The 22,188-nt window shown below is 37.4% G+C and overlaps 1 protein-coding gene across 1 annotated transcript; it reads left to right on the top strand.

The window, feature by feature from the left end:
• Positions 1-63: 63 nt before the first annotated feature.
• Positions 64-17,533, top strand: PLRG1 (pleiotropic regulator 1). Its single transcript, XM_009584167.1, has 15 exons — positions 64-372; positions 1,735-1,841; positions 2,080-2,222; positions 3,298-3,351; positions 4,972-5,065; positions 5,491-5,581; positions 5,770-5,871; positions 9,044-9,136; positions 9,472-9,621; positions 9,740-9,841; positions 10,370-10,472; positions 11,060-11,168; positions 12,695-12,834; positions 15,688-15,881; positions 16,981-17,533. The coding sequence occupies exons 1-15, from the start codon at positions 64-66 to the stop codon at positions 17,038-17,040; spliced, it is 1,851 nt and encodes a 616-aa protein (XP_009582462.1). The 3' UTR covers positions 17,041-17,533.
• The last annotated feature ends 4,655 nt before the right edge of the window (positions 17,534-22,188 follow it).

Below are 22,188 nucleotides of genomic sequence, written 5' to 3'. Positions count from 1 at the left end.
CCGCACCGCACCCCCCGCCATCACTTCCCCCTTAGTACGGAGGCGCCGCTGTGGGGGTAGACCATGGCGGTCCCTCCGCCTTCCCAGCGCCTGCCCGGCGCGCCCCCGGGGGAGAGCGAGTTGGGCGCAGGAAGGGAGAGGGGTGTTTCTTGCCGGTCTGAGGGCTGTGGCCCCTGCCTGGCGGGCGCCGTGGTGCGGGGCCGTGGGTTCTGTGGGTCTGGGGCGGGAGTAAGCAGCAGGCGGCAGTTTTGCTTTGCCGGACTTAGGCCGGATACGGAATTGGTGCTGGGGGCTGGGGAGGTGGTGCTGTGGTGCCCAGCCTCCGGTGACTTACCGGCTTTGTCAGCTAGTCAAGAAAACGGTGGCTTTTTGGTGAGGGCTTGGAAGTAAAGCTGGGGAGAACGCCACTGGTTTTATAGGCCGTGGAATAGTTACTGTGGGGTGAATATCGTGTGCTTCTAAAAGCAAGTGGTGTTGTCAGGAGTGTGGGAGAAGATGCAGAGAGTGCTGCCCCACAGAATGCTATTAGCTGTTTTTTACAGAGTGGCATCTCTGTCAAAAAATATTTGTAGGTGCATCTTCCCTATTGGGGAGGTATTGTGTTATCTACTACTTGTGTGGTGATTTCAACAGCTGCTGTTGTTGAATACTAATTAGCTACTGTAATTCTTATTTCTTGCTCCAGTTTTTTCCTAACCCGATTCCAAATGCTGGTGGTTTTTTTCACTTCATACCTGGAGCTTGCAGGAGCTTACTGAGGCAGAGCAAAAAACTTTGTGTAGTTGCTACTGAGTTAGGAGGGTAACAGCCATCGCAAAATGGATTGGTGAGCGGACAGCTTCCAGGGCAGGAAAACAGAATCTACAAAGAACTTAACAGGGAAAGCATCTGTGTAATGAATCTTGGAGACTGGGCAGCTGGGTGATATCCAATGCCAAAAGTTATTAATGTAGCTTCCAGTTTGTTTTGCTTGTATGACATACAGAACAAGTACAGTCATGTGGAGAGTTTGGTTTTGTATCTAAGCAAGCAGGCTGAGATTTCTAATGATTTTTTTTTTGTCCATTTGGAGGAAAATATTCATAAAAAACAAGTATTCTATATAAGTTAATATAGAATAAAACCCAAATATTCTATATAAGTTAATAGCTTTTAATGCTGCTTGTAAGTTTTTAAATGAGATTTTAAGTATGTTTTGATTTTTAAAAATTATAAAAGGAAAACAATTTGGTCAGGCTTGATCCAAAGTTTTATCTCAGTAAACTGTGCTGTGCTTCCGTAAAGTGACACTGCACAGAAACTGGTGATTGCTCTTGTTCTTTTTGTGGTGGTAGTGAAATAAAATTTACAGGAATGTTTTCAGAATCTGTTACTTTATTGCCTACCTATGAAAACAGAACTGCAAAGCATGAGGGGAAAAAGCTTGCACGCTCTTGGATTTGTCATGTAGGTGCCAGTGCAGAAAGTTTGATCAAAGTTTTTGGCTTGCTTTTCAAAGTCTTGACAGTTTCCAAGAAAAGGGAATGTTATTTTGAGTAAACACTGAATTAAAACAATTAACAGATAAACTTAATCTTTTAGTTTCCAAGAAGAGCAGTGTTTTCTGTGAACTAAATAGTGCTGTATCATCTAACAGTACTGAGGTCTGAAATTGCTACTCAGTTCAATTTACATTTCCATTTTCAATTTTTCATTTAGTTATGTCCAAATGTATTTAAATATTCTTTCTTTTAGGAAGTCCAAAAGCATTCTGTGCACACACTTGTGTTCAGATCTTTGAAGAGAACCCATGATATGTTTGTAGCTGATAATGCCAAGCCTATCCCATTAGATGAAGAAAGGTAAGTACTGTAATCAGTGAATTACTGGTATGCCTCAAAGTTTTAAATTATGTTAGTGTAGCTCCATCCAAGTCAGAAGTTCAGATGTTTCTGCGGAGTTAACAGTGTAGTCTTGAAGGAAGAAAAGATATTAGAATTGTAAAGTAAGTTGTATAAAACCTTCTCTAAAATATTTCAAAACTTAAGAACAATTCAGAAATTGGTGTTTAATCAGTATAATGGTTTACTCTTCCAACAGTCACAAAGTAAAGATGGCAGTCAAGCTGCGTACAGAGTACGGCTCAGTGTTACACATGCCTACTCTTAAAGAAAACTTAAGAGAGAAAGGAGGCCCAAACACTGGGGATCCTTATGGACACAAACAGTATTCTGGAAATCAAGGTTAGTTTGCTCTTAGTGGTATATTTGTCCTTGCTTTTGTGACAGTCTCATTGATGTAAAATCTGAAGAATGCAGTCCAGTGTTAATCCATCGGAGATGAAGACGGAAATCAAAATACCATTTTTTCATTGTTTGGTATTTTTCTTGCTAGGGTCCACAGGAGGTAAGTGATTCAGAACAAGAAAGAAATTTGTTTTAACAAAGGAGTAATAGGATGCTGTGAATTTTTTACAGTCACTCATTAGTAAACGAGTAATTTTTATGGTAACATTAGTGTGTGCTGTACTTAGGTGTTAGAAAGAGAAAGATCAGTAATATATTTCTCCTTTTTACAAGTTCATGATGGTCAAGGACATGTTCTTTTGGGTTTTTTTTTGTTGTTGTTTTTTTTTTTTAAATTTTGTTTCACAGAATTTTTTCAGACTTCCTTTAGCTGTGCAACTATTAAACCAGAAAACTCTTTATTTTAAATCTGGGGTTTTTTTAACCTGTGTTTGGTTATATATAATATGTGTATGTATTAGGTAGGACCCATACAGAAACTTCTCTTCTAAAGAATGCCAAATGCCACCTTATTTTAGCTGAGATTTTTTTTCAAGGTACTTTATTTGGAAGTATTCTGAGAGTAAAAGATGTTGAGAGATAATGAAATATTTTTTAAGAAGAAAAGAACCTTTTTGTTTTCTGATACCACACACAATCAATTATCTTGACTAGCTTAAGTTTTAGACACTCGTGCTATTTGTGTACGTGAATCCTCTTCCATGATATCTACTTCAAAAGGTGACTTTGGCAGCATGAAGATTTTTCTCTTGAGAGAGAGTCCCTCTTGATAACAGGTGGCATCACCATTTTAAAAATACTATTTTACTGTTGAGTTTTAGAAAACTGAGGTACCAGAACAAATGAAATTAATGAAAATAAGAAATGTCTAAGTGTAGTACCTTAGCAGGAGAAACCAGCAATCACTTCAATGTATGACCTGCTCTGTTTGCCTCTATTTCCTGTTTTGAGTGCATCATTTGCAGTGCAGTATAAAATGTAATCATTAATATGACATTTTGTTGCACTTTAGGACAAGAACTTGAGTATTTGATAACTGGTACACATCCATACCCACCTGGTCCCGGTAAGTAAAATTCTGTGAGTCTTTGCGTGGGTTTTTTGCCTTCCTGTAAGAACTAGGCATCCTCCCTCCTAGCAGGAGCAGGCTTCCTGTTGCTGTAAATCTATAGCTGACAGTAGTGGGAAATGCCATTGAAGTCTTTCATAGTATTGATGCAGAGAGTTTTGTGGCTGATAAACGTTCTGGGATAGGAGGTAGGAGGAGGATTTAGGTGCAGATGCGGTGTCTTCTGACTAAGCCTCAGCAGATGTGAGCTTGCTGTGAGGTGGTCATTCATTTCTATGAGATTTCACCTTCTGTCGTAACATCATCTCAAAAATGCTCTCGGAATGCCCTCTCTGATATTGTGGTCCCCTTTGTCTTGGAGAGCTTGCCAAGACCCACAGATCCCTGGTGCCTCCACTGTTGTGGCAGAGCTGCTCTTAGAATTTTGTTGTGAACCAAGGAGGGGGGGTTCCAGCTAGAGGGAAGTTGAATGAAAAGAGGGAATGTATACTGCTTTTCATCACCAGAGCAGAAAGGTGTAGGTATCACCGCCTTGCTCTGAGAAAGACACATTAGGGTCCAATAATTTTGGTGTCATTTGGTTTTGTCTGTGCTTGGAAGGGATGTTTCTGTGTTGTTATATTGGCCATTGCTAATTGTCATTGTTATTGATCAGTCCTGCTCTCTCCTTGTAGCAGTTTAGTTTTAACTGTTGATCTTTTACTGTTAGTGCCTAAGTTTATTGCAAGTATGGTGGGAAATGTGTTGTGGCTTGATTTGTAAGTTAACAAATGTGAGTGTTCAGTGGACCTTCAGCCATTAAAAAATCACGCGTAGTTGACTAACTGTGGGGACAAGACTTGCTCACAGAGGTTTCCTCAAGTTCAGTGTTCTTCTAATAGAATCAGATATGTCACAGTTAAAAATTAGATTTCTTCCGTTGTTGTTTCTTGTTGTAACCTGGGCATCTCACCCAGATATTGTCCTTGTTGTCAACTGCCAGAACTTTGGTTAGGAAAAGAAATAGAGAAATGGGAGTGGAATACATTCAGCAGTCTGCACCAAAACTACACTTTGCAAAGAGTTTTTAATTTTTTTTTTTAAAAGTGATCTGCTGTTGTTAGGATGAGATTATAAATTATAAATTATAAGTAGTCTGAAATTCTCACTTCGGTAGGGCTAAACCGTTTGTAGTTGTGGCACCACTGCATGATGCCAACCAACACATAGGGATGGCATAATAAACTGCACTAAAGGACCTAAGTTAGCAAATACTTCTCAAGATCATGTTTATTTTTGTGATGTTTGGATTTCCATAATAGTTGAAGCTGGATTAAAAGATGGGTGCTGCTCCTAGTTAGGCTTTTTTTGTTTCCAATGAATAATCATACTGTTTTCTGCTCTAGAAATTATGTAGTAGAATCAAGATGGAAAGGATTTGGGCCAAAAAAAAAATTTCAGTAGATTTGACTCGCCTGTGAAAAATGTCATTGAATGATGGGATTTAATATTACAGGGGTGTGAGAAGCTCTTATTCACAGGTGTACATTTATATATGTGTTTGTATAATATACTTTTCTGGATTTTCTTTTTAATAGAGTTGTCTTTGCTTTTGCGGTGGTTTGGTTTTTTTTCAAGGTGTGGCTCTGACAGCAGATACTAAGGTCCAGAGGATGCCTAGTGAATCCGCAGCACAGTCCTTAGCCGTAGCACTTCCTGCTTCTCAGTCCAGGTACTCCATTAACACTTTTGTAATCTGTGGGAATTTCAAGGCAAAACACAGAAGTCAGGATAAGAGCTATTTTGAGTATTTTGAATATTCTAATTTATAAAATGTTTAAAGAAGCTACTTGCAGTGTGGAGAGGCATCATTTTTCTGTACACATTTTTTTTCTTGGATGTCGTGAGAGGCAATGGGCAGAAGTTGGAACAAGGGAAATTCTGTTTAGATACAAGAGGAAAAAGTGGGGCTTTGTTTGTGGGTGTCTTTTACCTTGAGGTGGTCAAGCACTGGAACAGGTTACCCAGAGAGGTTGTGAAGTCTCCATCCTTGGAGGTGTACAGCACTTGACTGGATGCAGCCCTGTGATACCTTATCACTTACTTAGTGAGAGACAAAGTTGATTCCAATCCATCAACCATTTTCATTCAACCTAGGTTGGATGCAAATCGGACAGCTGCTGGTGTGGGTGATATTTACAGACATGCTGGAATATCTGAGCGTTCGCAGCCTCCTGGGATGTCCGTGGTGAGTTTGTTGCACATCTAATGTGAAAAGTACATGGTGCTCACCAGATTGCTTCTGGATTCATTTGTGTGTTGTGTGGAGATCTCCTGACTGACTAAATTTAATCAGTGTTGAGATGTCAGAGCGAGAAGGCTTTAGGCAAAGAGGTAAGTATAAAGCATAAGACTAACCTTCCTTTTAACTTACAGGCTATGGTGGAAGCTGGTGGAAACAAAAATTCTGCACTAATGGCAAAGAAGGCTCCAACCATGCCCAAACCTCAGTGGCATCCACCTTGGAAACTGTACAGAGTAAGTTACAAATGTATGACATGAACATGCATATGGAAGTAAATGAATATTTTATGTTCTGTAAAGACCTCAAAGCATAATTCTTGCTTCTCATTCACAAAAAAGAACTCAAACGAAAAGTGATCACAACTAAGTTGTGTACGCACACTCTCTCCTTAAATAATAGAGATTGGATTACAAACATTTTTCATTCTATTTAGCAAATTATTTAGTGAATATTATTAATTTTACCCTTTTGTTTACATAGGTTTAGCTGTAGTATGATAAATTCATGAGAGTGTTGTTTTTTCTTTTCTAGTCAGATTCTTTGGTAGAGGAACTCAAAGACAAGGTGCAAAATCTGAAACTAATAACATGTTAAAGAAATACTCTAGCGATGTTAACGTAATGAAATTGTCTCCAAAAACACTTAAAGGCAGTCAGTGTCTGAGTCAGCCAGACTGCTTTTACTTACTATGAAAATGGGGAAAAAAGGTGCATACTTTAATCACAAATTATCTCTGCAGTTTAGATTGCTTGACTTCTAGTCTTGTTTTTGAATTAGTCTAATTTGCCTTTCAGTTTTCTTAGGGAGTAATAATAGCCATTCCCCCAAAATCTCATATCACCTTTAAACATTTTGGTGATGAGCATGGCAGGGTAGCTGAGTTGAAGGCAAAATCTCTAAGCATATGTATTGGTTCAGATCTCTTTAACTTTTCAGGTGCATCTGTTTGAATGTGTATGTATTTTTTTTTTCTAAGGGGCTGATTCTCAACTATGAAATTAAGCAATTTCATACTTAGTCTGAGAAAGGGTGAATATTATTTTAGGAATGTCGGGCTTTCCTGATATTTAAAAATCTCATGCTCTAGTATCAGAATTATATTGTTTTAGCACTGTTCGTCTAAATATAGCACCATATGTAGGCATTTAGATCTTCAGAAGAGTCCTGAGTGCTGTATTAGTTGTAAATCTTAAGGCTAATCTTAAAAAATAGTTTTTTGAAAAACACTTGACCTCAAAGGAATATATTGTAGATTCAGAGAATGGTTTGGTTTGGAAGGGACCTTAAAGATCATCTGGTTGCAACCCCCCTGCTGCGGGCAGGGACACCTTCCCCTAGACCAGGTTGCTCAAAGCCCCATCCAACCTGGCCTTGAACATTTCCAGAGAGGAGGCATCCACAGCTTCTCTGGGCAACCTGTTCCAGTGCCTCACCACCCTCATAGTGAAGAATTTCTTCCTTATATCTAATGTAAATCTACCATCTTTCAGTTTAAAGCCATTACCCCTTGTCCTATCACTATATGCCCTTGTAAAAAGTCCTTCTCCAGCTTTCTTGTAAGCCCCCTTCAGGTACTGGAAGGCTCCCATAACGTCTCCCCAGAGCCTTCTCTTCTCTAGGCTGAACATCTCCAATTCTCTCAGCCTGTCTTCACAGGAGAGCTGCTCAAGCCCCCTGATCATCTTTGTGGCCCTCCTTTGGACTCGCTCCAACAGGTCCATGTTCTTCTGATGTTGGGGCCCTAGAACTGAACACAGTACTCCAGGTGGGGTCTCACAAAAGTGGAGTAGAGGGGGAGAATCGCCTCCCTCGACCTGCTGGTCATGCTTCTTTTGATGCCGCCCAGGATATGGTTAGCTTTCTGGGCTGCAAGTGCATGTTGCTGGGTCATGTTGAGCTTCTCATCAACCAACACCCCCAAGTCCTTCTCCTCACGACTGCTCTCAAACCATTCTCTGCCCAGCTGTATTTGTACTTGGGTTTGCCCCGACCCATATTCTCTGCCCAGCTGTATTTGTGCTTGGGTTTGCCCTGACCCATGTCCAGGACCTTGCACTTGGTCTTGTTGAACTTCATGAGGTTTGCATGGGCCCACCTCTCAAGCCTGTCAAGGTCCCTCTGTATGGCATCCGTTCCCTCCAGCATGTCGATCAGGTTTTCTAAATACAGCAGTATTAGAACGTGATCTATATAAAAATTAAGGCAAATGTTGTTTGAAAAAAAAATGGCACCAAAATAAACCCATGAGAGATTTAAGGTAAACAAATGGAAGATGACTACTTGTTAGGAGCACTTTCTTTTCAGAGAGAGAATGTAAATACAATTCAAGTCACTGTACTAATTCTACATGTCAGCAATTTTAGTGAAGGTTTGCTGTCAATATCCTTGCTCAACAGGACAAAGGCTTGTTCAAGCAATCAGAAGTAGAACCGTAGCTGGAACACCAAATGTGGGTTCCATCTTATCTGTTACTTAAGATATACATTTTAACTGGTCTTCCTAAGCTTGGTTTGAAGTCATTTGTGAAAGATGGGGACTTAAAATAGGTCAGATAATTTATTTCTTAGATTTCTGCGCTGGAAGTGCCTGTTTCTATTCCTAGACTATGAAGAAATCTAGACAGCTATCTCAAATATAAGTGGCTGTGGTCTCATCTAGTCAGAAGAATCAACTTTAGCTTTCCAAAGTATTTCTGCCTCATTTCTGCCTAAGAACTTTTGGTGTGTTCTAGGGTTTTTTGGAATGAGCTGTATGACAGTACGTGAAGTATGACATCCAGTGAAAACAACTGTGGGTTTTGATTTTAGCTGTCTGACTTTGGAGAAATTAGAGAAATAGAAAGGCTGCTGTAAGCAAGCCATATGTTGGTAGAACTTTTCTTGTGAGATCCATCTCCAGTATTTTGTTACCAGAAAGTTCCCAACATACTCATATTACCTCTTATTTAGGGAAAAGGAGGTGGTAGCATGCTTTAAGAGGTAGCTATTATATGGCAGTGTGATTTAATAGCCAAGATTTTATATAGTTGTTCTTTAACTATTATTGTATAAGCACTATAAAGCAGCACAAGGAACTTGTGCTTAAATAAAGTCTTTCTCTGCAAAGCCTCAAGTGTTGAGCCACAGTGTTACGGACTCTCAAAGGATTTGAAAAAGTTGCTTACAGGAGCAGGGTCTTTCTGTACTGCAAGTTCCCCAAGTCTAGTGTATGACGTGAATTCCTAGTAGTCTCTTCATTTAACTAAAGTAGAAATCAAGCTCTCTTCAGATCTAATTTCACATTTGACCTTTTTGGGGAGCATGCATTTCCTGGTGAATACTAACAAATTCTGGTGTTGGAGAATGAAAATTACGTTGACAGATGTATGTGTATTCTGATTTAGAAAAACTTCTGTTTTTTCTAAAGGTTATCAGTGGTCACCTGGGCTGGGTGAGATGTATTGCAGTAGAACCAGGAAATCAGTGGTTTGTTACTGGCTCTGCTGACAGAACTATAAAGGTAAGAGGTTGGAAGAAATCACTGACAAAGTTTGGGGGTGGTTTTTTTGTTCTCTTATTTTAAAAAGTCTTCAGCCTTGGAAACAATGTCTTTGTTACTGCTTGCAGAATAATGAACTGCAGAATGTTTGTTCTTGTATTACCTAGTCATAAAGGATTTGTGGAGTATGAATTCTTGAGATTTCATTTATTATATGGTAGTATCTGGAGAGCACATAGTTGTTGCTGTAATTTTTAACTTAAAATGCAGCAGGATCAATTACATCTGGGCTGTTTACCCAGACTATCACTGTGTAGCTTTTACCTGTCTACCCCAAAACACTTATTTTGATACAGATTTGGGACCTTGCTAGTGGCAAATTGAAATTGTCTTTGACGGGACACATCAGTACTGTACGAGGGGTGATAGTAAGTGCAAGAAGTCCGTACCTCTTTTCTTGTGGAGAAGACAAACAAGTGAAATGCTGGGATCTTGAATACAATAAGGTAAGCTGTAGTTTCTTTAATTGGAATGAATTGGTGGTGGCAAATATAAAAATCAAAGCATTTAGAATATTCTTTCAAATATCCACTTAAAGTGTGTATACATTTTTTATTCATCTAGGTTATCAGACATTACCATGGTCATCTAAGTGCTGTCTACGGTTTAGACTTGCATCCAACAATAGATGTACTGGTAACATGTAGCAGAGATTCAACAGCACGAGTAAGTATAGCATTGTTACATTTTAACATCTTGATATGTCAGTGTGTTTCAACAATGTCCATTTCTAAAAGTGAATACTTACCGAAAGTTAACATGAATCAAAATGAAAATACTAAGATGATTTATGTTAGCTTTGTCTTTTGTTGTCGATAAAACTGAAGCCTGAATACACAAAAATGCAGTGTCACTTCAGGAGAATGTTTTATTTCTTAATTTAGTAGGTGGACTACACCATGTATATAGGATCACTTAGTATTTAGAAGATGGTATGGTTTTATAGTGACTAAGTTATCCGTATATCTAGAAATTCAGTGGCAGGCTCCCTGCTCCCTTTGAAATTTGCCAGCTGAGGCAGTTGTGTGATGAATTGTTGGATGAAAAATACAACCCAAATACCATTGTTCAATCTATGGCAGAATCTGTGGTAGAACTATGGCAAGGAATTCATGTAATCAATGACAGTGCCTAAAATACATTGAATATGCACCTGTTATTGACCTCTGTGACTTATTTACTGTGAATTCATAGATTTGGGATGTGAGGACGAAAGCCAGTGTGCACACGCTGTCAGGACACACAAATGCGGTAGCGACAGTGAAGTGCCAAGCTGCAGAACCACAAATTATTACAGGTATAGTGGACATGGTTTCATAAGTAACGTGACTGAAAAGCTTAATCATGAATGTATTTGTTCAGTAATTATGTGAGATTCATAATGTTATCTTTGTTAATTTACTCAGTTTCTCTTACTCGTTTTCTGTTGAAAATGAGCCATTCAATGGCTGTTTCATACTATTAATGGTATATTTAAGCAAATGTAGCTATGCATTGTTTGAACGTTTTTCTGCCCTTCCTTTGTTTCTGGTGTTTACATTTTTTGTTGTAATATGTATTGAGACTTGCATTTTCTGTGATATTTCACAGTTCTCCCCAATTCAGTTAAGAAATGTCCAGTACCATGGTTAAATACAAAGTTCATCTTCTTTCCCATTATGTCAAAATCTAGCTTAGTTGTTCTCGAATTTCAAACTGTGTAGAAAGACTGTAACAACCCAACATCTTTCTCATCTGAGGTGGCATTAGTATCATATTTTCGTAACAAGCATAATATTTTTGTCTCTTTCACATATAAAATTTTGGCTGCCTTATCAAAATAATAATGGTAGAATAGAATCAATATGATGGTTTGTACTATTTTTTATTTTCTTTTCATTGTAGGCAGTCATGATACTACCATACGGCTCTGGGATTTAGTAGCAGGAAAAACTCGTGTTACTTTAACAAATCACAAGAAATCTGTAAGAGCAGTAGTGTTACATCCAAGACAGTAAGTTTTCCTCATTCTTTTACACTTTCACAGTTCATAACATTTGGTGACAGAAAGCCAATGTGAGTGATGATTTAGAATGGGAGGGCATAATAATGTGAAAAACTAATGAACTTAGAATGCCCTAAAAATGTACCTATCAGTTCTCAAACACCTTCACTACACTGTGCTACCAAAGTATTGGCACTAGTGTACATTAGCAATCCTGAGAATGTCCTATACCCCATGGAATTTATGTATGTGACTTTGATGCAGTCCTTGAGAAATCAGTGACACTGGGCTTTGTAAGGCTAATAATAAAAATGTAACCGAATGATTGTTAGCAGAAAGTGAAGTAGTTTTGTAAAAGGGTACAAGTGTGAGTAATGCTAAAGGAGACAGTGATTGCTACACTGTTTTTTTAATATGTGCTTCACTGCACAAGACATTTCAATCTAACAGGCCTTAAAAAGAAACTTCTTGTGAGTATTTAATCTTTGAAGGTGGGTGTTGTTGGAAGTGCTCTGAATTTAGATGCTATATTTTGATGCATCGACAGTTGCCTGTTTGGATAAATCATTAAAACAATGGAGAAAAGGAATTCACATGGAACTGCAGTGCTTCTGCACCTTCAATATTTTAAAACAAAATTCTGTCAGTGCAGAAATTTGGAATCTTTGAATCAATTCTGATCCAGTCTGCGTGTCTGAAAAATTATAAAAATCTCATGCTATGCCTGTTAGCTGTGGCAGAGAAAAACCCTAGTTTTATTTTTAATCTGCAAAAAAACCCCTGTAGTTTCAGGTTCATTGATCATACCTCTCTGAAAGAAAAACTTGAATTGTTTTTATCAAGCAGTAGCAAAAGTCAGCCTAGTATTTTTATATTTCAATATTTCTTTTTTTTTAATATTTCAGTATTTTTTCCTAATAGTCTATTTTGTTACTGAAGAATCTATTACATAGACAGCAAATTGCTTAGATGTTGTGGCAACTGAAAATATTCCTACAGGCTTTTGAATGTGCTACCCAAATAACCTTGTGACTGCTCGCACATGTTAAAATGAGGGAAGTGATTATTTTAGGGTAACTCAGTAAAACAAATTATCTTTCATAGTTCATTTTTTTGCAAGTGCTTTATTCTTGGTTGTGTAGTTTTGGAAGACTAGTTGGGTTTTTTGTTCTGTTTGTTTGGTTTTTTTTTTTTCCTGATACCTTTGCTGATGATGCCTTTATACCTGAAAATTTGCCAGAATAACAACTGACAAGAACGTAACGTGCATTTTTCATGTTTGTTTGCATATTAACGTTCTATACAGCGTAGGATTTTTAAAGTTTAGGTAGTCTATGGAAAGAAAGGAAACAGTAGAGATAGGTAATTCATGACTTCATAAAATTGCTTCATTTTATGTGAGGTAAAAATGTCAGAAAAGCAGTTTTAGTGTTAAGTAACTTTGCAACTGGCATTTAACAGTAGTTTCAGTGAAGGACATTCGTTATCCCTACGGCTTTTTTGAACTTTAATATACTGTGCTTATTTTCTTTCAGTTACACATTTGCATCTGGTTCTCCAGATAATATTAAACAGTGGAAATTCCCAGATGGAAACTTCATTCAGAACCTCTCTGGCCACAATGCTATTATCAACACACTGGCTGTAAATTCCGATGGCGTTCTGGTCTCCGGAGGTAAAAATGAGAAATACACATTCATATTTCTCCTCTCCACTCCCCCACTTACATATTGCTGGAGGTCCTTAGGCAAAGATGCTCGCTAAGCTCTCTTTTATCTGGGCCTATAACCTTGCTACAGCATACAACTTCATTTTATAGTGAGTAAGGCCGCTTTTATTTTCTTGGATGTTACTGAGCTGCATGCACAAAAATGTATTTGAAAGGACTTTTAATCTGCAGCAGGGAAGAGGTTTCGTCTTCTCAGTTGGCTGCTGCCGCCAGGCTCCAGAGTCCATCCTCTGTGATCTCCTGGGTCTGAATTGTGAGTGTCCCCTCGGGAGTGGTGTGGAAATTGGAAGCTGCTTGGGAGACATCTGGTTCTTTGTTGGCTGCTTTCTGTTAGTAGCATGTTGATGCAGTGAGAATGGATAAAGGATATAGAAACATCTTGCTAAAGCTTGCTGTACCATTTAAATGGTGAACTCTTCCCTGTTTTTTGATGCAGCACAAATGCATTGGTTCTGTGGTCTCGAAGTTTCTTGCATGCATTTTCTGATGTTATGTTTGTGTTGTTTAAAAGATTGATAGCTAATCTCCAAATTTTATTTGGCTCTGTGAATCAAAACCACGTTTACTCAGCAATATTATATGTTCAAGCGTTCTGAAATTAAGAAACTGGCCCCTTGGCTCCAGTGCCTATGGGAGGATTTTGTGTCTATTATGACACATTGATTTAATTCTTTCACTCAAAAGCTTCAAGAATTTAATAATCATCTGATACATTAGAGTATTGTTATTGGTCTGTGAGCCCCCAAAGTCTTGGAACTACTAGTTTGTATTCATGTTTCTGTGTTGTGGGGGTAGGAGGAGAATCCTGATACTTACTGTGTCCAATTGTGAATAATTTCATGTAAGAGCATTTATCTCATATTGCAGGTAGCATTTTTCTATATATTAGTTACCCAAGCATTGTAATAAAAATACTTTTGTGGAAATATGTGTTACTAAAACCATAATCTGTGATGTTTCTGAGAGTTCTATGTTTGTACAAGACAAGGTACATACATAGACCTTTTTTAGTGACATGCTTTTTTGGAAGTAGCTTCTAGAAATCCCAGCTGAAATCAGATCTTTTCGTTAAGGCATTGTGTCTACATAGTAGGGAGATGGTAAGTGTGGTTTTAATGTAGATGCTGTTATAAACAGGAAATGAGTAAATAGTGTGGAAAAAGGAAGTGCCAATTTTACAGCCCGAGAGCTGAGCTCTAGAGAAACAGTCCAAGATTGTATGGGAAAACAGAGTTAAAGCAGGAGGTTAAGCCCAAATCTCTGAGGTCCTAGACCAGTTGCTTAATCACAAGATTGTCCTGGGAGAGCTCTAGCAGTCAGAGGGAAGTGAATTAAGAGGCTAGACTGTATTGCTCCACATAACTTGCAGAGCCTGAGTTTTCACCTCTTGGTTTTGCTTGTCTAATCCTTTGGATAGTTGTGAACAAGGATAGGACTCAGTTCACAGCATCACATGTCGTAAGACAGTTTAAGACAGGTTCCATGAGTTTGCAGAAGCAGATACTTAAAAAAAGCGTTTCATTGTTTGTAACCAGAGCATAACAAAAAAAAGTAACAGTTAAGTTACGCTTTGGAACCCTGAAATGCATTTGGTCCCATGTGCTCTTGGTCCCGTTGGATACAGTATGTCCTGGAGGCTAGGGATGTGGAGTAAGATGGAAATGTGCGAAGCAGGAGTTGGAAGATAGCTAATTATATAGTCAGCTTACCCTGGTTATGTTTTCAAGTATGTATAAAGGGGGCTCTTGATTTTAAAATTTGGATAAAGCTCTATTTGACAACTGGTGTATTCATAGTGAGAGCAAGAACTTGACAAAATACTGGACTGGGCTCATATTTCATTCTCTATTATTTTGAAGATACTTCCAGAAGGTCTTTGTAGGACTTTTTCATCTTAGTAGTAGTTGAGACTTTAGAAAAACTTGTCCCTTCTCCACATAAGAACCCCTGTTGTTTTAGTAATATTATTTGTGACGCTTTTAAAAATTAAGATTTAAATATTGATTCCCCCTCTTTACATCCTCATGCTATTTACAGCAACTTCAAAGTAGTTGATGCTGAATTAAAGTAAGAGTTACCTTAGAGTATTTTACTGTAGAAACACCCTTCTTGAAACATCTGGCTTTCTTGTCTAGCTGGCAGCTGTGGAGAAATTTTTAATAGATCTGTTTTGGCTAGATAATGCTTTCAGAGGGGGTTGTTTTTTGTAACTGAAAAATTGCTCTGAGAACATCCTTGTGAATACAGAGTTCAGATTGCCGTGAATACCCTGTAGCTGATGCCAGTAGTAGTAATATTGGCAGTGGTTTAAACTGTATTTGAAATAGAATCTCTGCAAACATTAAGCCTGTGTCCCATTACAGACTCATTAAGGAGTCTGTAATCTGTTTGACAGGATGATGCCTCTATGGTCAACTTTAGTGGAGCTACTGAACAGGGAGCTTGATATTCAGAATGCCAGTCCTTACTGTGCTTCCAAAGCAACTTGCTGCAATTGCCTTGTGATGTAGTATATCATCTCTCTGGGTTATCTGATGAGATACCCAGAGATATCTCTGGGTTATCTCTGGATGAGATTCTGAGGGAGCTTCCATCAGCCTTCTTAAACAAGATCAGCCTTTCCTAACTAAGAAGAAAACCAACAGAAAATGGGAAACCTTGTAGGGTGTACTGAGCTATTGTACATGAATGTTATAGCTGATGTATTCCTGATGTATTAATTGGTTGTTCATGATACTGTTTTTAGAAAACCGATAGAAATTAACTGGTTAAAATACTAAGTGTGTTTGTTTGTTTTAGCTGATAATGGTACTATGCATCTTTGGGACTGGAGAACTGGATACAATTTCCAGAGAGTACATGCAGCTGTACAGCCAGGCTCTTTGGACAGTGAATCAGGAATATTTGCTTGTGTTTTTGACCAGTCAGAAAGCAGATTGCTAACTGCTGAAGCTGATAAAACCATAAAAGTATACAAAGAAGATGATACTGCGGTATGTAAAAGTGTCTTTTAATGTATTTTCATGAAATCAAAAAATTTCAAACAAATGTTACACGTATCAATAAGGGACATGCACAGATTTGTGTAATCCATTTTATTGAAGTTTGAAAGTCATGTGTATGTAATAACATTAAGAGGACGGCAGCTAGTTCCTGCACTCCTAATTTCTTATTAACAACTATAGTACAAATAAGTATTAGGTCTATCAACTCTTCTGCAAAAGTCATTTGTCATAAAGTTTGGAGAAATCCTAATACAATAATGTACATTGTGTTTTGAAGCCAGTAGGGGACTGTGTGTGGTTGTATTGATTAAAATATGGGAATTAGCAAAAAGATTACATTTTAAAGATTTATTGTACTTCTGTATATGATCTAGATTAGTCATTTGCCTTGACAGTTTTTTAATTCAGAGTAAATAGCTTATTTTCAAACTGTTATTCTCAAGTCTGAATCCATTTACTAATGGAGAAGACAATAGATTATTGCATAGTTTATCGGAGTATGTCTTCAATATAAAGAATGTAAGGATTTTTATTAAACCTTGGAATTTTTGCATTAATTAGACTTGGAGCAACTCTTAGATATGAAGGAATAAGGAATGTTTTATCCATTTTGCAACTGGGCAAACTGTAGACTCTGTGGCATCTGCCAATGCTGACGTAGATATCACTGGAAGGACTGTCTGTGGAATTCCTGTTCCTGTGCTTTGATCACTACAGTGTTGTTTCTGAAATGCCATTGGCAACCTGATTTTTGTCCTTGGGGGGGGGGGCGACCCACCACAAAAACAAACAAAAAACCCCAACAAACCAACCAAAAACCAAACAAACAAAAAACCCAAAAAAATCCAAACCAGAACAAGTCTTGTCATGTACTTCAGACAGTGGGATGATAAATTTAATTTGGGTAAATTAATTACATAGTAGATTAGGTAATTATAATGTTACATATGAAATACATACTATGTATACATACATAGTATACAGAGTATACGTACTATATGAGTAATATTTTAAATTAAACCCTAATTACAGGTGAATTTCAAGTTAAAAATAATCCTTATGAGTTGTTTTTTTTTCCCCCCTTTAGACTGAAGAAACTCATCCTGTCAGCTGGAAACCAGAAATTATCAAGAGAAAGCGATTTTAGTGTGGCAACATACTTATGCTGTAATTTTGTTTTGGCTTTCCTGAGAGCATTCAGTCACATTTTGTTCTGCCTAGAACAGCAGAGCAGGAAGTCAGCTAAGTCACTGCTATTTCAACATGTTTTATAATAAATTTTATTTCCCTTTTCTTTTGTCTTTTTTTGGTGTGATCCCAGCAAACCAGTTGCAGCTGTTAACTTTCTCTTTGTGGAGCTTGTAGTTTATGAAAAGGATAGATGTGCAGGTGGTTACTTTTTAATATGAATCTATTGAGTGTAAGTCTAAAATATTTTGATGAGCCAGGTTTTCTGAAAGACCTTTGCTTGACTCCAAAAGTTAATTGCAAATTTATGCATAGAGGCCATCTACTGGAAATTTCTTGAGTGACACTTCTAGATTTTAGACCAGTATTGTTTACTGTGCATATGCTAAGTATATACTGTAATGGAACAGTATATATACTAAATTACAGACTAAGAGAGTAATCAAGAAAGAAGCAGGACTATATAATAATAATGTAGTTTGCTTTATAAACACAGCCACTGAGCATTGCCAGTGCTGTTATTGAATGAAATTTTTTTCCCTAGGAATGCTTTTGTATGCAACTATTCATCTTCACTCATTTCATTTCAGAGTGGACCTTCTGTAGCAAGGACCACTGCAAATCATATTGTTCACAGTCATTACAGTTGACTTGCTTTTTAAATCACCTGTTTGTTTTTTCCAGTTATCCAAAACACATATGACATTAGAGTACAGCAAACTTTTAAAACTGAGCTCTAAGAGGAAAAGCTTTTAAGTCATTCCAGCCTTAATTTTACATTTTGCTGTCTCCCCATGATCTTATGAAGGAATTTAAAATAAATAAATAAAATATTACTAAAAGATAATTTGTACTCCTGAAGGGACAAATCCTTCATTGTATTTACAAACAGTCACATAACAAGCAGTAAACATGTAAGCCTCCTTACTACAGTTTATCTGTGATGTCTGTGCTTCTCTAAAGTGGCAAGCGTCATGGGTAGATGCTAAAAATTGTTCTGTGGCCACGGCATTGATAGTAAGCAGTTCATAAGAATTATTTCTATTTTCTGCCAGTCTGACTTCTTTCAAATCTGGGATTTATGTTAGAGAAATGACAGTTACTTGCAATGTAACTTACAAAAAGCTAGTAAAACTAAGTGTTGTTTATATTACAAGAATTTTTGTCTTGTCTTTTATGATGCACAGGAAGTCTTGTATTTATAATTTGAATGTTTGACAATGTTGTTTTAAGGCAGTCTGTGCTGCATAAATAACTGAATTTTGGTTGACAGCTATTGTTTGAAGCATATTCACAAAAAAGGAAGGAGAGTATTTGGTATTTACGAGTTGGATTAAACATCTTTTATTTGGACAATAATTTGAATTTTTCTAGATCTTTATTATAGCTGTTTTCATTTTAACTAACATAAGGAGGAAAAATACAGGTTGTGGCTTATGCGTATTTTATACCACTGCTAATGCTTCATTCCAGAAATCGATGAAGCATTGGTGTTACGCAGAATTTTCTTGCTCGCAGTGAAATCCTCTGTAGGAAACCAGAATGGAGAGGAATGAATAACTTGAAAAAGGGGGTGGGTTTTTTGTTGTGGTTTGTTTTCTTGGGGTGGTTTGTTTTTTTTTTTTTAGAAGTGTCTATTTCTTCTGATAATTTGGAATCAGGAATGGGAAATTAGAGGTTTTGGCTCACAGTTCTAGCACATCTTCTCTGTACTGGCACTTCCCTTTAAAAACTGCATTTATTCCACTGTTTATTGCTTTGAAGAGAGATTAGAAAGTCTCCTGCAGAACCTGTATTTCTTCCCTGGACTTCTGTAGGAATCTGCTAGCATGAGGCAGTGGTTGCCAGGGCATTCTTTTTGTGCCCTGGGTAAAGATTTGGTTTGCAAATTAAAAGCTACACACTATTATTTGGAATAATACTTCTCCTTTTTGGCTCTATAATATGTTGTCCCAGTTCTAAGTGTGATTTTTTTTTTAAATTGAATTCTTTAACATTTTATTTGCCTGTTCATTTCCTTCCCAGCAGTTTTTTCTTCCACTTGACAGTAATGTGAATATCATCACACATACTTCTATCAGTATTATTTATGACACATCAAGATTATCAGATTTCATTTAAGTGCTTCTCTAGTGCAAAATAAGCCTAGATAGTGAGTTGTGATACATTGTGTAGCACATAGTGACGTTAAATTTGTCCACATAAGTCATAAGATGAAGCAAAAGAGGAGGATCTGATCCACTGGATGTATTTTCCGTGCTTCTGGAAAGTGTCACGCTGCAATGTCAGTTAAAGTAATGTTGAACTGGAGTCTAATCTCAGAAAATAATTATTGTCACTTATTTCATAAAATTTGATGTTGTCTCCTGTATATGATCAAATCATACACATTTCTACCACAAACCTTGGGTTTTGTTTTATACTGTACATAATTGCAGAGAAGTAAGAAAATGTTTTTTTATTATAACATAATTCAAAAAAGTGTAACTGGTAAAAGTGATAAAATTTAAGATCACTCTTTGCTGTATACTAAAGCATACAATGTAAGCTATGCAGCTAGAATGCTGTCATTTGCTGGCAGCATGGAAGTTGTGCAGAACAGTATGTCTTTGACAACTTAAAGGCTTACAGAAGTAAATCTTCATCAGCCAGTTTTTTTAGTCCTGTTACATAAGAATTAAAGTGCTATGCCTGATTTAAGTGACAGCAATTTAGCCATCAATAAAGCCTTCAATACAATATGATTTCATGTCTCTTTTTCCATTTTGGGTTTTGTAGTAAGAAGAACAAAAATAACTAAATATGTATTAAAAGTTAAAGTAATTTAGGATTAAAATTGATTACTGTTTCCCATAGTACAGTAACAAATATTTTTGCAGATCAGCTGTAATGGAGAGAGAAAGTACTGATGGCTTTCTTATGAAGAGCTTCCTATCTGCATGAAAGGATTAGCAAAACAAATGCAGAATTGCTCATGAATTTTCGCTAACGTGTTTGAAAAAACATTGAAACCTCTCTGGAGTTAGGTTTGAGGTCTAGGACAGGTTCTGGATGGGAGCTGTGTGGGTGGAAAAAAGCTTAGAGTGAAACTAATTTTGGTATGTCGTACTGGGAGCAAATTAAAAGGCTATTTCTGTCCATGGCACGTAACTGAAAATTTGGTCACAGTGAAATCAATGGGAGTTTTATCATTGATTTCTTGAAGTCAAGATTTTACTCAGTTGGGGTGTTCTGTTTTGTTTTTTTCCTTGAGTTGGAAGAACTATGTCTGGCACATCATGTATCTAAGTATCCACACAAGGGCATTTTTTTGTGCACAAGATGCATCATTCTTTTCTAGATGAGGCTTCTAAATTTTTATTTGTACGCTTAAGAAAATGGTGAGGATTTGGAAATTAATGAATGCCAGTAAGCCTGATCAGCTGAAAAAAGTCAACCTGCAATTTTGTTCTGTAGAATTTAACACTTGAAAGCAGGACTTTCTATGGAGGCTGTTCCGTAAGCAGAATATGCAGTTGGTGAATCACTTCATTCCTTTGAAAGCAAACAGGTCTTCAGTTGAAACGAGCTTGAAGGCTGCATGAAGAAAGAGAAGCTTTTTGTCTTGGTTTTTGTCTGTATTTCTAAAACTTGGCAGGCAGGGAACTACAGATTTCCCTGGTGGTCATTTAGGTAGAGCTTGTCACTTCGGGAGACTCCATCTGATGCTTCTTTAATGGCAGCAGCTAAGAATCAGTTTTCTGGCCTTTACATCTTGAAGCCTTATGAATTTAGTTCTCTGCTTAATAGGTCAGAAGTTGGCTGAAAACTGGCAAAAAAGTTGGATAAAAAATGAATGGCCATCCCTGTCTAAAGATGATTAAAGATGATCCAAGAATTTTGATGCACAGAGGGGAACCTGCATTTCTCGTTTTGATTTTTAGTAAGGTTCTGTAAGCTCTGACAACCGGGCTAGCAAAATGTAATTGCTTCTGTGGACACTTTTTCACGTGCATTTTTCCTATGCTTCCTTATCTTAAAAGTTCATCAGGAGTCATTCAGTATTGTAATTTCATTTAGGATGTGTCAGAAACTTGAAAAATATCAGCATAAGCATTTGCAAATTCTGATGCTGGAAATGACTTGAGAGGTTTTCCAGCAAAATGACCAAATCTAACCAAGAGAATTTTCTCTTTAATTAGTACGTATTCTACAATTGCTGTAAAGCAGCACTCAGATATTTTTAAAGATGTATGAAAACCTGTGTAGGGTTTTCTTTAGATGGGAACTGTGGAGTTTCTAGATGTGGACTTGTTTTTTTCAAAATGTTCTCTTCAAAATCTTTTTAAAGATTTTGACTTGAGGGATTTGCAGGATCAACCCTTAGGTGTTACTGCTTTCCCATTGCTGCTTGTATTGAAACTATGTAGTATTGGCTTTGTAATGTTTAGTTGTGAACCTTTAAGTCGGTAATGTGTTAACTTCCTTCAGGTGCATGATACCACTAGGCTTTTGTTAACCTTTCTTTAGGGTTTTTGTTTTGAATATAATGAGTACACAAGCCCCACATGTGTATCTAAAACATGGATTAATTGGGGCACTTGCCTGCAAATTAGACCTCAACAGTACAAACAGTAATTGAGCTAAATGCTTGTCTCCAGGTAAGGAAGATTGAGATCACTGACAAGAAAACTACAGTTGAAAATAAGAAATCTTAAGTTTGCACAGGCTTGGGAAAACTGTATTGTGCTGGGTTTTTTCTTTCCTCAAAAAAACCCACACCTTACACTTGTGTTTGAGAAGTGCAGATAATGTGTGTGAAACGCTTGTTTCTGCCAACATTTTTTTGCAACCTCTCTGCTTTATTTTTAGGGAGAGCATGTGTCCTTGCAAGATACCTCACCTTTACTCTTTCTGCTGCAGTAACAACTCTTGGGCTTTTGGATGCTGCAAATGTCTTTCCCCCCCCCCCCCCCCCCCCCCCCCCCCACACTAAGGCCCCCCCCCGATGCATTGCTAAGAGGAGGGCTGAAGGGTTAAGCCCTCCAAAGCAAGGGAGATTCAATGAAGCATTAGTATGAATTATGAATACCAAGGGCTACACCTAGAGAAGAGAAAGACTTCCTAG

Source organism: Fulmarus glacialis, unplaced genomic scaffold (genome assembly GCF_000690835.1).
Source record: "Fulmarus glacialis isolate BGI_N327 unplaced genomic scaffold, ASM69083v1 scaffold15028, whole genome shotgun sequence".
Lineage (NCBI taxonomy): Eukaryota > Metazoa > Chordata > Aves > Procellariiformes > Procellariidae > Fulmarus > Fulmarus glacialis.
The sequence above is the reverse complement of the archived record's forward strand: the minus strand, read 5'-3'. Positions and strand labels throughout refer to the sequence as shown.

Coding starts and splice junctions, on each gene's coding strand:
- PLRG1 (XM_009584167.1), top strand. CDS start 64: ATGGCGGTCCCTCCGCCTTCCCAGCGCCTGCCCGGCGCGCCCCCGGGG. Junction 3,352..4,971: donor TCCATACCCACCTGGTCCCG/GTAAGTAAAATT, acceptor TTTTTTTTCAAG/GTGTGGCTCTGACAGCAGAT. Junction 11,169..12,694: donor GTAGTGTTACATCCAAGACA/GTAAGTTTTCCT, acceptor ATTTTCTTTCAG/TTACACATTTGCATCTGGTT.